Source organism: Pholis gunnellus, assembly GCF_910591455.1.
Source record: "Pholis gunnellus genome assembly, chromosome: 15".
Taxonomy (NCBI): Eukaryota; Metazoa; Chordata; class Actinopteri; order Perciformes; family Pholidae; genus Pholis; species Pholis gunnellus.
In genome coordinates this window covers 12,535,652-12,553,352 of record NC_136542.1, presented here as the reverse complement: position 1 = coordinate 12,553,352, position 17,701 = coordinate 12,535,652, and the positions used below count along the sequence as shown (strand labels likewise).

General features: G+C 42.0%; 1 protein-coding gene across 2 annotated transcripts; it reads left to right on the top strand.

Annotated features, from left to right (window-relative positions):
* Positions 1-1,013: 1,013 nt before the first annotated feature.
* slc35f4 (solute carrier family 35 member F4) lies at positions 1,014-17,109 on the top strand (the record flags this gene model as incomplete). 2 transcript variants are annotated; one of them, XM_079174838.1, is made up of 7 exons in its annotated part: positions 1,014-1,242; positions 14,141-14,441; positions 14,948-15,167; positions 15,251-15,376; positions 15,473-15,665; positions 16,208-16,297; positions 16,868-17,109. In XM_079174838.1, 7 exons carry the CDS (start codon positions 1,014-1,016, stop codon positions 17,107-17,109), a joined length of 1,401 nt encoding a protein of 466 aa, XP_079030964.1. The 2 variants fall into 2 exon arrangements, with proteins under 2 accessions (XP_079030964.1, XP_079030965.1); XM_079174839.1 differs by lacking the exon at positions 1,014-1,242 and adding an exon at positions 9,489-9,564.
* Positions 17,110-17,701: the final 592 nt, after the last annotated feature.

Sequence of the window (17,701 nt, the reverse complement as noted above, 5' to 3'; positions counted from 1 at the left end):
GACAAACCTGTGCCACGTTTGTTTCTCAAAAGCACATTCATTTTTTTTATTGTGAACAGCCAATGGAAGCATCACAGAGGGGTCGAGAAAGAGTAGTCCACAAATATCAGAGAACAGGAAGAAGCAGTGAATGGATGCTGAAAATAGTGTCTTAAGAATGAATTCTTGGTGATCATGTTGGATATTTTTGTGTGGGGTTAAATGAAGAGCTAAGATTTGTTGAATCTTTGAGGTCCTTTACAACGAAAGCTAAAAATAAAGTGTTCTCTGCATAGATCTAAGTGTGTGGATATCTATCATGTTTGTTTCCTAAAAACAGCTGCAGACAATGCGGTTATTTTAGACAAATTAACTTCCGGTGGTTTATTTTGAGATACAAAAAGAGAGAGAAGATGTTTTTAGATCAAGAAAGCTCACTTTAAAAAGAAGCAAATATCAATCCCCAAACCAAATATTACAGGAATATCACAGTGAAACCAAAGGCCACATTAACGTCACCTGCGTACATCAATATTAAAGTCATAGTGGTACATTTGCGACCAAAGATCAAAAAGATTAAAATACCACCTAGCTGTCCCAATGAACACAGAAGAGTATCACAATATAGAATATCATATAGACATTAAAATGACCATAAGTATACGAATTATAATTCATTATGAAAACCACAGCGACTGTAATTCACAGAGCATTTTCATAATGCCATAAAGATTTTAGCTTTTAGAAACTTGCTTATATGAAGGCTGTAATTAATGTTGGCTCCTGCGCCACACAGCTGACAACAGCCACGTTTTTGAATTCAAAGCATGTGATAGAAGTGCCACGCCCCCTAGCGTTTGGTGTCTGCCAGACTCTTGAAGTGTGATAACCTTGCTCTGCGTCCGGGAGCCTCACTGAAGGAATGTGAATGTGGATTCGGATGTCCTCCTCTTGTTGCTCGTTGTTGATGCAGCCCGCATGGTGATCAGGGCTCATTCCCGCTCCCTTCTGATCTCTGTCCGCTCGGACCTACAATGATAAGCACCGAGAGTGTTTTGGAGAGTGGAGACCAGCCTTGCATCCGGCTGGAGCCCCTGATAAACACGCACTTGCCGGAAAAGGCGACGCCGACCGGTGGCAGCTGCGCTGTCTTAACGGACGGCAGCGCCAAAGTGACTGCCAACGGGCTGCACGACATAGAAGACCGGATTCTGAGGATCACCGGCTACTACGGCTACAACCCGGGATACTCCAGTCATAGAAGTGAGTGCAAAGGAAATAAAGTACACTGATGGCCTCATCGGGGGATGCGACAATGTCACGCCTGTCTTTCCCAGGTGTGCGGTGACGTAAATTAAAGACAACATATTTTTATGAGAATGTTATGATAGAAATGAATAGACTACGTGTATCAGTGGATTTTATTCTTACACAGAAAACAAAAATGCAGTCTGTGCCAGTGGTGTGGGGAAGAAGAAACAATGCACGTATCTTCTCTTTATTTTAATTAGACATTTGCAAATTACCCCTTTTCAAACTTAGCTAATTGGGTTTTAATTATGTCTATTATTGAGCAACGTGATGTCAATCATGTCACTATGAGCTGGAGGCAGGGTGATGCTGGCCCATCCATCTCTGAGAGAGAGAGAGAGAGAGGAGAGAGGAGAGAGAGAGGAGAGAGAGAGAGAGAGAGGGAGAGAGAGAGAAAACAAATCAGGCTGTGCAATTACACAGCAAAGTGTCATGCACTAATTACACCGGAATTTTCCAATTCAATTTCAGAGTCACTTGTTTAAACTGTCGCCTAATGTTGTCCACATCATGTTACTGAACTCTGCAAACAATGACTTACATGGCAGCCTCGTATTGAATTCCAAATGTTTAATTAAAACTGTACATTTTCCAAATGACAAACACAGCAGCTCTTCCTGTGGGGCATGTGAATATTGCACCGCAGGAAGATATGCCTGAGATATAGCAGCGCCTCAATACTTTAAGCTTCTCTATAATTTTCCTTTGTCAACGTGGTTTTGATTGGTAGAGCAATGCTCTGAATTCTGCTGACTCGGAGACAATAAGCTGTGATTGGAGAAGAGAGCTGATGGTGCACTTTGTTCAGGGCTGATCTTTATAGCTTGCCCTCCAGTTCTGTTGAAGTATTGCTGGTGGGATTCTAGTAAAGGAAAAGAACAAGCATGGCAATCCTCTGTGCACAGCTTATCAGTGGTTTTACAAATGGCTTCATGATAATGGGACAAGGGGTGTAGATCAGGATCTGTAGCATCAGAGAAGTCGCAGGTACTCACCTCTGTGTTACTTAATTTACCTATTCATTGCACTGTGTCGTTATTATTGAAAGTAGGCCATCTCCAAAGATCCAATTGGTCATCTATCGTTGAGCCTCTTGTGAAAGATGCTCGTACACTTTCACCCCAAATGGATTGGACTTTTCACGTAAGCTCCTTCCCTCTGGCTGTTATGTAAAAAGTTTAACGACTAATGTTATGTTATAATGTTATGTAATGTTACGACGAACCTACTCAGATCTAGTACCGAACCCTAGCACTCTGTGACACAACCCATTACTCTGACAAGTACATTCAATCAGTTTCAGCTGAGGCTCTTTTGGATATGAGCTGAGAGCACCTCAATGGGTTTTTTTGAGGCTGAGGCTGAGGAAAAAGAAATGAGCCTGTCTCTCATTAACTGCCTCCTATCTATCAGAGGTGTCAGTTGCAGTAGATTAACCAAGAATGCAATCACACACTTTCATTAGAGAATATATCTTCTCCTCCAGATTCATCTATTGGAAGAATACCTGATTAACGAGTGGTACCCAAAACTTTAAATTGAAAACAGATTGAACAACTTTAACAGTTCAATGGCGTCTGATATTGTGTAACAAAAGAGGACTATAGGTCTATAGAAGCCAGAATTCACACTATTCATTAGTTATTTGTAAAGGTTTAAATGGCCTAAATGGTTGGCCAGATCTACAATGTGAATGTCAACATACACTATCAACAAAGGTGATATCTTGAGATATTATTATTCCCAATGACACTGCAATGATAAGTCGATTAACAGATATTGTCATGAACAATTTTGACAAATTCCAAACATCCATTGGTTCAAAATTCTCAAGTGTGAAGATTTTCTGCTCCTTTTTGATACATATGATAGAAAACTGAATGTCTTTGGTGTTTTGGACTGTTGGTCTGACAAAACAAGGCATTTGAATATATGAATAAGAATAAGAATAATGTAATACGTGACTCAATAGATGGCAGTTAGTTGCAGCTTTTGTTCCCAGGCTTTTGTCTCTCCCATCTCATGGCGTACTGTATACTGAATCAGACATAAATGAAAGATGGGGTTTCATCTGTGGTGTAATTTCAGGTATAAGGAGCAGGTGTGGATTGTAATAGCATCCACTCCAAGAATATGAAAGCCAGTGTATCTGCGAGCTGAGGGGTTATTTGATCTGAGAGACATTTCCCATTTCTCTGATGAAATATGCCACACGTAGCCCTAGATCCTTTCTCCATCTATCCATCAACTGATTTTATGCTTGCCAGAGTCAACAGAAGGTATTCCTCAGGGCAGCATACTTGTCACCATTTTTCCTGCTTGCACAGCTATTAAACATGCTGTTGCTGGCGCTGTCACTGTGAAGGCGTCTGGTTTTGTGCACAGCCGTATTCCTCTTAAATGTATTTGATTCATTCTTAGAATCTAGAACGTGAAAAGTCACTTTTGTTCAATGCTGCTTTCTGCCCGAAAGTGTCCCATTTGTTCACTTTGTTTTGTTTACACATTTGTAAACCTTGAGTTGAAAATCACACATCCCTCAATCGGCTAAATATAATTTTCCACGAAGGGTAAGACAAAAGAAGCACTTAAATAGAACAGTGGGCTCACCCTGCCAAGCCTATGGGGTAATGATATATTTAGTGAGATTCTGGTGCCAGTTTATTATTGACTCTTGCCATCTGCGTTGAATTAGAAGATGCCTCCAAGGAGGATTGTGGACTACATTTGGTGACAGGTTCTGGGCTGTAATGCATACAGTACATTCATGACACAATCCTGAAAGTAACAAGGTAAAAGGCATGCTTAATAAGCAAGGTACTATATTTCCTAAAAGAAAAATGTCATGAAATTGACTTTAAATCAGAAAAAGAAAGGACAACATATTCTTACAGCACCCACTTGGCTTCTGCTGCAGCAAACAACAACGGTGTTTGCAGAAAATGCTTCCTCAGCATCTCCTGCGAAACTATTACAATAATTTGCTGGGTACTATGTTTTGATTGGCCAATTTAGAAAAGGGCATATAGTGCAAGCACACTGTGTAAATATGTATGGTACAGGAGAGATGACAGGTACTTGCAGTGCCGCTCAGCACTGTGCCTGTGTTGTTCACCGCCAGCATCACACCAAGACAACAACAACAATAACACACGGAGGCACTCAGAGGAACATTTTGAAGGAAGGGTGTGAAATGCAGCCATTTATCACAATGGGGTGTGTTGTTATGTCTATGTCCGTCTACAGAGAAAGTCTGGAGAGATATACAAAGAGAAATAGACATGCTTTTGAATCCATTCATGCTTGTACTGATTGGTAATTCACTTTGTATTTTTGAAACCATTTATATCCAGCGTTAACAGCAGGTGAATTCACCGTCCTCCTCAGACATTGCCTAAAACATTCTGTATGTGCATGCACTTATTTTGGACTGTCCCGTTCCCATGCCTGCTCACTCGGTGCTATTTATAACTAGCCTAGCGTCGAATGGGATATGAGCTTTGCCTGAATGACTCCCGGAGTGCTGTTAGTCTCACATGCTCCTGGGAACGAGCAAAAACCTGAGTAATGGCTGCAATATTTCTCCACGGGAGATACAGAACTGCTGACCTGTAGGCCACTATGACTCTGTGATATTGGTCGTACGTTGTAGTACTGTACATCAGGAGATTAAATGTTTTTTTCGAAGCTCTTTTCTGTAAACCATGAAGTAATACTACATAATAGAAGGGCACAATATGTTAAAGGTTTGTAATTGCTTTCCCATCATGCTGAGTACACCAGCAGTCCTATCAGCAGCCTAACACTGCCCTCCTGTGGTCAGCAAATCCAACAACAACAATAAAGTCACCCTTTAACGAAAAGGGTAAAGTAAAGTAAAGTAAAAAAAAAATGTTCTGCATTAATTACCTAATCATGACGTGGCTTTGTCTTGTAGAGAGACAGACAGGGCCACGTAGTACAGCATAGATGTTTTGGCTGGTTGAAGCTGCCATTCACAGTATAGTGCAGTGTGTGCTATGTACTTAATGGTAACTTGGAGGTGACTGGGTTCAGAAATACAAAATAGGAGCCCAACAGTGAATTGCTGGGGGCAGCCAAAATATGAAGTCACTGGCATACAGATCTACAAGCTGCACTTGAAGGGCGGACGGCAGGAGAGCGATATCTTTGAGCTAAAACACAGTGAAAGTTGATTGACAGTGTAAACATTTTGGCCATATTGCCCAGAGAATTGTTTTTGATGCAAGTTTAGAAAATGTCCAGGAAAAGCACTGCTGTTTTTATTTTTCTTGTGTAGCAAATGGGCGACTACTGCATTTTGTTGTGCAACCCCGTGTTGCACAATGACAATAAATTATCCTTGAAACCATGAATAATTTATGGTTATGGCTGTATAAAGTTTATTTTTTCTCTTCCTCGGTTGCTAGTTCAGTGAGTTTTGATCGTAGATTACTAAAATACTGTTGGAATCTATTTATTTTTCGGTGTTGGAATTGTGTTGCATATAGGTTCAAATGGTTATCAAGAGCTTTAGCTGAGCTTCTTCCTGTTATGTGGGAGTGCAGGATGAATATGTTGATACACAGTATGTAAAACATGTCCAAATCTGGTGTTTGTTGCAATGTGTAATCCACCATATCGATCACTAGATGTCCCTATTTTCTAATTACATGAAGTTGAGTTGATAATATGAGGTCTATGGAAGCTAACAGTCAGGACTTGATTCAGGGTCTGTCCAGTCTTCTCTACAGCTAACATCAGCTGCGGATAACATTCAGTCTCTCATCTCTCATCCTCGTGGTCCTCACTGAGATGTGATGAGTAAAAGAGAGGGGCTAAAAACAAAAGAGCTTGTGCCATAAACTGAGGAGCAGTGGTTAATCTAAATGACAAAAGAGCCGGAAAGTGCATCAATACACACAAGGTGCAGTGTTGCTATGGAGGTACTGAGAGAGGTTTGGGTACAATTGTGCTTTGATCTGGGATGCAACAGTACCATTGTGTTACATACACTCAGTTTCCTGTTTATTATTTACACCTAGCTAGGTAATAGAAGGTCGTGATGTTGGGTTTTTGTTGAAACTGTTTTACAGAGGAATTAATTCAACTAATGATCATTTAAAGTAGTTTGTGGTGCTGTCGTAGTGTTATACCAAGAAGTGCACACTTTCTGTTGTTTGATACGAGGCTTTTGGGCCACAAATCGATGAAGAGGCAAAACATTTAAATATAATCTTCTGGTATTGTCAGCTCCTGACGTGAAAGAATACAAACAAAACAAAACAAGTGAACTTGTGAGCTGGCAATGAACTTGAGACATGTTAAGCTAAAGATATTCCTAAAAACAATAGAAAAATAATCTAATAATATAAATGAATAAATAGAGAAGGAACAAGCATTTTAAGTAAATTAGAAATTGAACTGTGGTCTCCTGTAGAACACATGCTCCAGGTATTTCTCTTAATCTGATAGCGATTAGCATCCTGGGCTCCGCTGACTGGACGGTTTCTCTGTCCCCTCCCTGTCTAGCTGTTGGCTCCACTCATCAGCAGGGCTATTTTTAAGTTTAACCCTCCTTGTATCAGGGGATCCATACCCCCAGCTCATCCCCTGCTTACACCTGACCAAACATTTGTTAATCAAGCCTCATTCTCACCACATCACCTCACGCATTAGTATTGCACTCATTCGGTCACACTCACTGATCATGGAAAACGCAACAGTGTTGCTTTTTTCTCAAAGCGTCTCTTCAATTTTTAATTCTGTTATTACCATGGTGGATTTTTTTCTACACAGCAATCAGCCAAACAAAAACGGTGCTGTCTCTCACAGCTTGAGGAATACACAGAGAAGTACTGTGATCTGCTACACTCTCTATGGAAGTGCCAGAAGTTTGGCTGATGAGCATCGGAGAGACAGGAAGGGAGGGGGCTCATGGTGATACTGATATAATGACACAAAAGTGACAGTAAAATAGCATTCATTTAGTATTCTTAACAACCCGATATAGACATCTACCATATTGCATGTTCATTTGAGTGCGTTCTCTATTTCAGGTCATAGCACTACTGTTTCTGGCCTGGCTAGAATTGATTTTACTGGTGAGAGGGTAAGCATATCACAGCATAGGTTACATTAAGATCATGTTCCAGGCTGCAAGGCCTCATGTGTCGGAACTCATACGCTAGGCACTGATATATTGTTTATGTAAAGGCCCAAGCAGTATTTAGGTCCATTAAATCTTCAGGCAGATAAACCACAGCTGGAGATAGAATGGCTGTAGGACTTTCCTTGAGATGGAAAATCCGGACCACAGTCCCGAGGGTGACTCTCATGGCCCAGACTGACCCTCCTCGGGTCCACAGCTTTTGCTGATGAGAGGGTTTCCCTTGACTGCAACAAAAAAGTATTGAAATCTCTAATTGAAGTCGTATCATCACAATGTAAATATTTCATGTAAAAACACTCCGTTAACGGTAAACGTCCTGCTGAGATTTTGAAATAACAGTGAAGAGGCACCAGTCAAATGTGCTTACAGTAAGTATGATGGGTTAAAGTGAGGACATATTGCATTTGTTCAGGCAGAGCAGTGCCTCTTCACTCTAGCTGGGTGGTTGGAGCCTCATCGCTCTACAAGCAACATTACATGTCAAAGTGTTGAGTTATTGACATAGTGAGCCGGACTTTAATGTTGCAGGTGATTGAGATGCTAGTAGCTCAAACTACCTTTGGCTGGTTTAAAGCCTAGCAATTCATCAAATATTACAAACTTAATGGACTTTTTGCATGAACAAACTTCTCAAGCCTAGCCATCACATTTGCTGAAATAAATACTGAAGTACAATATTTACCTCTTTAAACTAACGCTGTAAAGTCTCCCACAGTGATAATAGTACAGCTACGTACAAAGTGAACTTAAGAACAGTATTTAAGTAAATGCTACTTTCTACCACTGCTGGAGAAAGCAAACCTGCACAAAAAGTGTCTTCAATAGAATTATGTTGCGACATATGATCAGAGTGAGAGGAATGACAAACAGAGATTGTGTTGACCTGCTTCTTGTTGTTACCATGAGAGGCAATCACAGTGTCAGAAACAGATAACTAGATTGATTCCAATCTTGATTTAAAGTTGCAAATAGTAGAGAGAAGTTTGATCTCCTTTATGCCGTCTGGAAGATGGAAATATGACGTGTGTAGCATATCATAGTAGTGTTGTGGAAATGTGTAGTATTGGTGTGAGTACCATGTGGGTTGGGGCTCCTTTATCCATTAGAGCACTAGGATTACTTCAGTGGATCACAGAGTTTACATGTGATGGTTGTCTTTTACATGGCTCAACTGATTAATGTTGCAGTGGTGATAGCAACAGGAGAGAGCTCTACTAATAATCTGACCCTCAAGGAGTAGTGAAGAGCAGGAGATGTGCAAAGAAGAGATAGAGAGTCATTGGAAGACAGGGGACAAGAGTATATGGAGAGAGACAGGGAGGGAAGGAGGGAGAAGAGCCTGGTCAGGTAGGGAGGGGAGGGGAGGGGAGGAGGAGGGAGAAAAGAAAGGGACAGCAGCTAACGCAGCATAATTAGCCCGGGCTGCTTGGTTACCTTCCAAACAAAGCTGCTGATTTGTGGAGCAAAAGAAGAGGAGGGGAAAAGCGAGCGAGACAGAGAGAAAAAAGGAGGGGGAGGATAGAAAGAGATGAGGGGAGTGATTGCGCCATGCCACACACACTTGAAGCTCAGTCTCCCTTGGAGACAGTGGCATTGCTGGATCCCGGCATGACAGTGCAACAGTAGAGTTTCCACTTGACTGCACCTCCACTGAGCTATCTCCACTGAGCTGTGTCACTATCCAGACAGACAGAGAGAGAGAGAGGGAGAGAGAGAGAGAGAGAGGGAGAGCGAGAGAGAGAGTCAAGAGCACCAGTAACAGTGAGATCGCTGGCCTGGAGAGGAACAGAGAGTCAGGACTTGAGTGCTGGGAAGAAGACAGAAGGGTTTGACAGAGACCTGGGAGGAGGGGGCCAATCAAGAGCGTGAAGAAGAAACGGAGGAGTTAGGAGTCGGAGGATGCACGGCGCTAGCAGGAGGAGCTGCTGAGCGTGCAGCAGCAGCAGCCCGGGCATACTTACTCACACATACACACACGTACACACGCTTCCCAAGGAAGGACAGTTTGTTGGGCCCCCAGCGGAGGATGAAGAAGCACTCAGCCCGAGTGGCTCCTCTCAGCTCGTACAGCACTCAGGTCCTGACCTGCCCCATCTCTGAAGGTAAACCGAAAGAACCAGATCGACCCAGGACACCATTTATACTAAACTATGTCTATTTTCATGTGTAGGCGGGGTGTTAGCATGAACTGAGTTAATTGCATCGTTAGCTCAGATAGGGATACTTTTATATATTTCTTTTTTGACAGCTTTTACAGTTGATGACATATTATTTCCCATAAGGCATCGCATGTGCTGAAGTGTCATATAGAGTGTATAGGTATTCATATGAAATAGTGGGATGCGGGTGTGTTCTTCTTAAGTCAGTGGTGTGCTACATTTGCTTTGAACACGAGATATTATTTAAATTAAAATCTAAAGACCAGCTGCGGAACTGAACTATTTTTCCATCTGGACTTTTAGACCTCTAGATGGTGTAAAAAAACACATTTGTATCATTTCAGTGTCCTGCTGGCAGAGTTGAGAAGCTGAATGTGTTGACAGGAGGCGTAGTTGTAGCAGCAGCATATGTTTTCAGCTGCCCAGCACTGGTGTAAAATAAAACCAAACAGGCCCAAGTCAGCTGCTTTCACATCTGTTCATTCTGTTCACCTGTCCTTCCTTCATCTAACTGAGCATCCCTAAAAGCCTTGAACTTCACCTAAATCCATCCACATTTTTATTAGAGATATTGGAGATTATAGAGTGAGACCGCTCATCACCTTTTCATCGGAATCATCATAACCACGTCACATCTTCAGACCTAACTTAGATAAAGACTTATTGCTGTTTGACCCGCCGTAAGCCGGCGTAATGCTGCAGACGTGACCGTGAGCTTCGTGTTGGATTCGGCAGGGGTCCATCCATCAATGTCACTAGCATGCAGTGTCAGTGGTGGGGATAAAACTCAGGATGGATTGAAATGTGAGGTTCGAGCAGGATGCTGCGTCACACAGAGTAGATAAGCTCTGTTAATGGGTGCCAGTAGTGAGTGATCCTATGCAGCTCTGTGATTTCTGTAATGAGGTGGAAAAGAACTTAAACTCAACTGTAGTCACATACTTGAAGCAGATGTTCTGACTCTAATATTAGTGTTTGTCTACATTTTAATGTTTAGGCATTTATTCATACTTTGATGTGATGACTTTGTAACTAAAACCTTTGGATTCTGAATCATCATCTTTTTATATGAGACACATCCCATAGTTCATAATTATGCACCAAATTACTTCGGACACATTAATAATTCTAAATACTTTTAGACTACTGCTCTATTTGAGCCGAACACACTTTCTTTGAGTTGACTGAAATTAACTTTTCTATTAAATATTTCACTGCAACACTGTGCTGACGCGCATTATTGCTTCCTTTGCAACTTTTCAGCAGCAATATTAGTCAGCAATAACTCTGCCTGTTAAGAGAATACAATTTTGGCCACGAGAGCTGCTTTTATGAGGCAGGGGAATAATAGAGTTATGATATTACTGCATCTTGGCACCAGATCAGCCTGTAGTGGCTTTTACCTCAGGACAGAAGAGCCCGTATCCAACACTAAAAGCTTTAGATTTCGTCGGTGCTATGAAACACGAACCATCTTGCCCGGTGGAGGAGGAGAGGCAGACATAAAGGAAACAAATAATTAAAAAAGCTGCTTCTCTCTTGCAGAAATATCAGATCTGTTTTCCAGTTAGCAACCACCAAACGCATTAGGTTGATTAAGAATCCTTGCTGTGGCAGAATGTAATTAGTCCAAATCCCTCGATGATCCCTTCACAAAATAAAGTGTATCGGTGTTGAACATTTTGCTTTCACAAAATACTGTAGATCTGCTCCCAGCTGGGATATACTGTAAGCTGAAACATTTTATCTGAGAGTTTTTTCAGTCACAGTCCGTAATGAACTGTTTTTCATTGAACAGTTTTTTAAAAAGTGGGACTCATTGACAGTGGTCATTAGTTTTACACTTTTGGGATGCTAAAGCGTTTCATTGTGACTTAGTTTGAAGGTTATTTTTGTCTCTTGCTTCAAACATGGTACTGGAAAATGTAGTTCTGCAGTTTGGCCAGACTCAAGTCCAGTGCTGCACCGACACAGTAACTCATTAGCCGACATTACGCCAAGCACTGTACTTATGTACAGTTTTGAGGAGCCATTCTATGCTACTTTATACTTCTGCTCAACTTCCTTTCATATTGTAGTTTTTATGCCACTACATCTGATGGCCGTAGTTTCTGGTAACTTTTTAGATTAAGATTTAACAAAATGATGATGAACTTTTGTGATACACATTTCCCTTCTAAACTTTTCATATGGGTTTATTTGAATAACCTTTTGAGATCCAATTTTACAAAATCTCACAAAAACAGACAAACAAATTCATGTAGCAGAAGTTAGTGTTTTCCTCTCTCCAGCCACTATCATCTTCTGGTGACCCCTGAGATCTCTTTAACCATTTGGAGGCGGCCTGATGCCTCAGTTGGTAACCTCTGGACTGAACTGCCTAACGGTGTATAAAGTTGTTAGTTTTCAGAGAATACTATGCACTGGTACAATACATCAGTATTAGCAGCCTAACAATGTAAAATATCACTCATAAGGGACAATTCTCTCTTTTTTCTTAAGTAAAGGGTCTGACCACTGCTTCCACTGACATGGCTCAAATCTGTGACTTTATTTTCACCATTCTTTCTCGGGTATAACAGTGACAGCCAGGACTTGGCTTTAATACTCTTACTGGGTGCCAGCGATGATCTCATTCATTCATTAAGCTTATAAAGTAAGTGTGGCAAGACTGTTGAGTTCTTTTGTGAATGAAAGATGTGGCTTTAGGAAATACACTTATCGACTTAGTTTAAGGGTGGACACAGAGACTCACCACTCTAAATGCTTTACACAGACAAACAGAACTAATACCAATATTCCTATCATTGGTTACATGAGCAAAGAGTTTGTGCTTCACATTCTATGTTACAAATACTTATTTACATGTGGGTGCAATCTACTTTCATTAAACCTGCCAGTGACACTACTTTTACTCTCATTGCTTGGCTTTTTGCTGAGGTCTCATGGCAGTTAACAAACAAAAGACTATCAGATGCAATAATGAGCATCCCAGAGATGCCCTGCTACTGTAGAGGGGAGATACTACGGGTACAAGTTCCAGTGCTCGCAGGGCTCTAGTGTCTGTGGCCATGGTGGAAATGGCAGAGCTTCACGTGCTGAGCTAGCAGAGAGAGCACAGGCATCCAGCACATGTCATCTTTTATTCCTGCCCCAGTGAAAATTGATCACACTGTCGAAAGTTAAAGAACGGATCTGAGCTCTCTCCGGAAATGCTCACACACACAGCACTTCACATATTATTCAGCGCTGTTGAGGAAGCCATTCAGTCCCGCAGTCCATTAAAGCACTGGGCCAGATCAACCATGCGTCACTGGCATACAATTAGATTAGAATAAAATCCCATTCATGTATCTATATTTATGTAATTTTGGTGTTATATGTCTGGTGAGACCGTAGCTATTTCCCAGTTACTCCATGTTCCAGTATGTCACAAAGGCAACATTTCCATAGCAGTAAAGCACCAACAGTCCAAACAGGGGCTGCCAAGGTTGACATGACTTTCCTGTGGAATGTCATGTGGTTAGGTTTACTCTTGCTTTCTGGGCATCAGGTTTCTGTGCACACCTGACTACAATGCGTGTAGGTCTACAGTACGTGCTGCATCATGAGGTGTCAAAGCTATTTATGACATGCACAGCCACAATGCTAACGCAACACATTTTTATCAAAGCCTTGCCTCATGCATCAGCGCCTTTACAGCAAGACATGCATAGTGATCACTAAGGCAGTTGATCAATAGATGCTTATGTGCTGGACCTCAGCCAGGGAGACACAACCCTTCATCCTGTATGTACAGGAATACAAAGCTTACAGAATGTGCAACGTTAGGCTAATATAAATGATTTAGGAACACGGTTGTAAGGCTGTACTTATGCAAATCTATGGCATTGGTCTTGGACATGAATGCTAAATGTAGGCATGCTAACATGGTCACAATGGCAATGCTAGCATACTGATGTTAAGGATGTTTAGTGTTTACTTCTAAGTTTAGCATGTGTCATTTGGCATTTGTCCAGCTCAGGTTGATATCATTAGTTTTTCAGGAATGTTGGTCATGAACCAAATTGGACCATATTGGACTATTTGAAATGTAGACCTGCTGATTGCACTGGATGAAAAGTTAGTGATAATCAAAGTCATTAGAATTCATGAGAGGTATCGACATATTGAGATATTTCCCTCAAAACCATAAGTGTGAAATGTGAACTACAGGAAAAGTCAGGTGATCCCCATGGCTCTTCATCCTCTTGTCACCATGGATCCACAAATGGCAAAAAGTTTAACTAAAGTTAAAGATGTCAACCATTGTCAGGGAGATCACGTTTATCTTCTGGGGATCATGAATGGCTTAAAAAAAACATTGAGATCTTGTAATTAGAATCTAGATAGAGGCACAATGTAAGCGCCAAATATATTAATAGTTGAGGCTTTCTTCTCTCATTGGCCTTTGAACAGGAAGTAGAGATGGTGCCATCGATTTTCTGTTATTGTCTTTTCTCCTATTGTCTCCCATCAGGAGAGGATGGTTCAGAGTCTAATGCAGAGACACCAGGCAGTGAGACCAGCGAAGAGAGCCAGTCCTATCAGACATGTACCAACACAGCTCTGAAGGTGCTGGGTGGTCTGCTGCTGGTGTTGGGTGTCTCCTCCTCCTGGGTGGGTACCACTCAGGTGGTTAAGCTGACCTTCCAGTCGTTCTCCTGTCCCTTCTTCATCTCCTGGTTCAGCAGCAACTGGAACATCTTCTTCTTCCCCATCTACTACTCCGGACTTGTGGTTACCACACGGGAGAAGCAGACGCCCATACAGAAATTCAGGTAAACTGCGAAACAAAATTATCCTTCAATTCAGAAAACATTTACAATCTGCCCAAATAGATTCCTGAGAACCTTTTACAATACGTGTGCTTGCTACAGTTATTGTCACTGCTATGTAAAAGAGCTATAGCAGACAGACAGAAGATTTACAGATGTGTCAATGAAGTTCGTCACCAAAATAAAGAGAAATAGTCGTCTTGTTGTGTTTATATTTAGCAAAGTAAAGTAATAATCCCACTTTTAACAGTAATCCAGTTACCAGTTTACCATTACAGCTCTAATGGCGGCCTACTAGAGCCCTTGTTGCTCTTTGCACTCACCTGGAACACATTTTAAACCACCTGACTCTCCACAAGGAAACAGACAACTAAGCAACCAACATTTCCATCCTCAAAGCTTGGTCCTCATGATAGCAACACTAAAAGCCTGACAAACAAAGACGCTGTTCCAAGAGGAAAACGGGTTGACACACTCACTTTTTTTACACCTCTTGTTCTCTAAAACAGGGAGTGCAGCAAGCTCTTTGGGGAGGATGGGATGACTCTCAAGCTATTCGTAAAGAGAACAGCACCCTTCTCCATCCTATGGACACTGACCAACTACCTGTACCTCATGGCCTTGAAGAAACTGACCGCCACTGATGTCTCTGCCCTCTACTGCTGCCACAAGGCTTTCGTCTTTCTCCTGTCCTGGATTGTTCTGAAGGACCGTTTCATGGGTGTTCGGGTCTGTATGAAAACACCAACGATGATAATGAGATGTAAAGAATTGTATCAACGCCACTGATGGCTCTGAATCTCTATCTGCAGATTGTGGCAGCCATCATGGCCATCACAGGTATTGTGATGATGGCTTATGCTGACGGTTTCCATGGGGATTCCTTTGTGGGCGTAGCGTTGGCTGTAGGGTCCGCCTCCACATCAGCTCTCTACAAGGTTAGACCACGTTACAGTTTGAATCGATTGGGCGTTTGCCTTTGCACTGACTTTAAGTCACCGGTGTAAATTAACAGTTGTCTCCTCATCATCCAGGTGCTGTTCAAGATGTTCTTGGGCAGTGCCAACATCGGAGAAGTGGCTCACTTCCTTTCCACCATGGGCTTCTTCAATCTCATCTTCATCTCCTGCGTGCCCCTCATCCTCTACTTTACCAAAGTAGAGCACTGGGGCTCACTGTCCTCGCTGCCCTGGGGTTACCTGTGTGGACTGGCAGGACTGTGGCTGGGTGAGAGTGCATAAACATTCATGTAGAGAGAAGAGTGTGTTTCTATGAAAGCATTTTGAATTTATTTTGGGGCTGCAGCTAATAGCTATTTTTTATCACTGCCACGCATTGTGTGTGCATGTGCATGATTTAAACAAAATGGGGACTCACGACTAAAAACATTGCTCCCTATTACGACTAAAAAAACTCCACAAACTACCTTATATCTGTACCCTGTGGTTTGGTCTATAATATAAATATGCCTCACACATTCCCAGAGCCCCGGTGGAAATATGATGTTGTCTCTGACCTACAGTACAAAACTAGAGCATTTTCAGTGTACTATCACAGACGACTAAAAAAGGAAATCTTCACATTTAAGAAGAAAGAATTAGTGACTATTCGGCATTTTTGCTGAAAAACATGAATTGAATGAATAATCAACTATCAAAATGGTTGCCAAATAATTTTCTGTCAGTCAACTAATTGATTAATTGACCAGTTGTATCAGTTCTAATTAAATCGTACTCCGCTGTTTTCAACCTCTTTGGTGTCTTTTACAGTGTTCAACATCTTGGTCCATGTTGGTGTGGTGCTGACGTACCCCATTCTCATCTCCATAGGGACACTGCTCAGTGTTCCGGGCAATGCAGGTATGGTTTGTTAATGTGGCTCAAGTACTCCAATTCACTGATTATTATTTCTTGTTTATTATGGTGGAAATTAATGTGATCGTGAAAATGAGAGTAAATGGCCCCACACACTGTGGTTCTTTTGTTGAGAGGTCAGCACTTTGGGCCTCTGTAGCAAACAGATTACACAGCAAGTCTGCCTCTCTCGTCCTGGAAACCCAATCATCAATGTGCTTCAACAGAACCTGCAACTATTCTCTCGCTGAGGGAGGATCAGGTTGCAAAGGCGACACTAAATGCCTGCAGACGAGTTCTTTTCTTTAACCACGATGGACCGTATGAAGGTCAGTGGGTTACGGCAACTTGTCCCAGGGCTCCAGACCGCAGAGACAGAGAGGATAAAGTGGATGGCTTGTGCGGATTATAAGCCGCATTTGCTACACTCATCCCCTACAGCCGCAGAGTCTTGTGGTTTATCTTACTTTATGTAATTAATCTCAATTTGTTTTTGTTTCTCCCCCTCCCTCCCTCCCTCCCTGTCCTGCTCTTCGGCTCTCTCTTTTGTTCCTGTCTTTCTTTCACCTGCTCTAGCCGTAGATGTTTTGAAACATGAGGTGATCTTCAGTGTGGTGCGCCTGGCAGCCACCTGCATCATCTGCCTGGGCTTCTTGCTCCTGCTGCTGCCAGAGGAGTGGGACTCAGTCACTCTGCGTTTCCTGGCCACCATCGCAGACAAGAAGTCAGAGGAACATGGCGAGGAGCTAACAGAGACCAGCGTCCAGACTCGCAGCCGCAGTCGAGCAAACGGCACTGTCTCCATTCCCTTGGCATGACATGGCTGAGCTCCGCTAGTAGCCTCTGTTAACCAGTCTTAAAGCCCTGTCTGCTCATGTTCCTCCAATGCCCACCCAGGGGGTGTGGCGGGATGTTCGGTCCACATGGACTCTCTATCAGGAAGACTCTGGAGATGCACCTGTCTCCAGCTTCACTACAGGGGGGGGAAAGGACAACATTCACGGATTTTAATTGAAAGGGTGGAAAGTGTTATTTACTTTCTTAAAATACTTGCCACACTCAGTCCTGTTTCTCGCACGTACCCAAAGCAAGAGCTGACGGGCCTCCCCTGACCTCATCTGTGGACTGTATTCTGTGAATATAAATATTGGCAGGGCCAATTTGGCTCAATCTTATATGTATTTATGATATTTATTTAGAGTTGTATCAATAAGAGTATTATTTTCAGTCTTATTGATTAGTATTATATAAAAGAATGGCAATTATACTATAAGTGATGTACAGGCTCTTTTGGTTTTATAATAAAAGACTTAAAACTCACATTAGCAGTGTATTACTTGTTTACCTAATGACCATGAATGTGGTTGATTCCTGAGTTTTCCAACAGTATATTGGGCCATCTTTAGATTT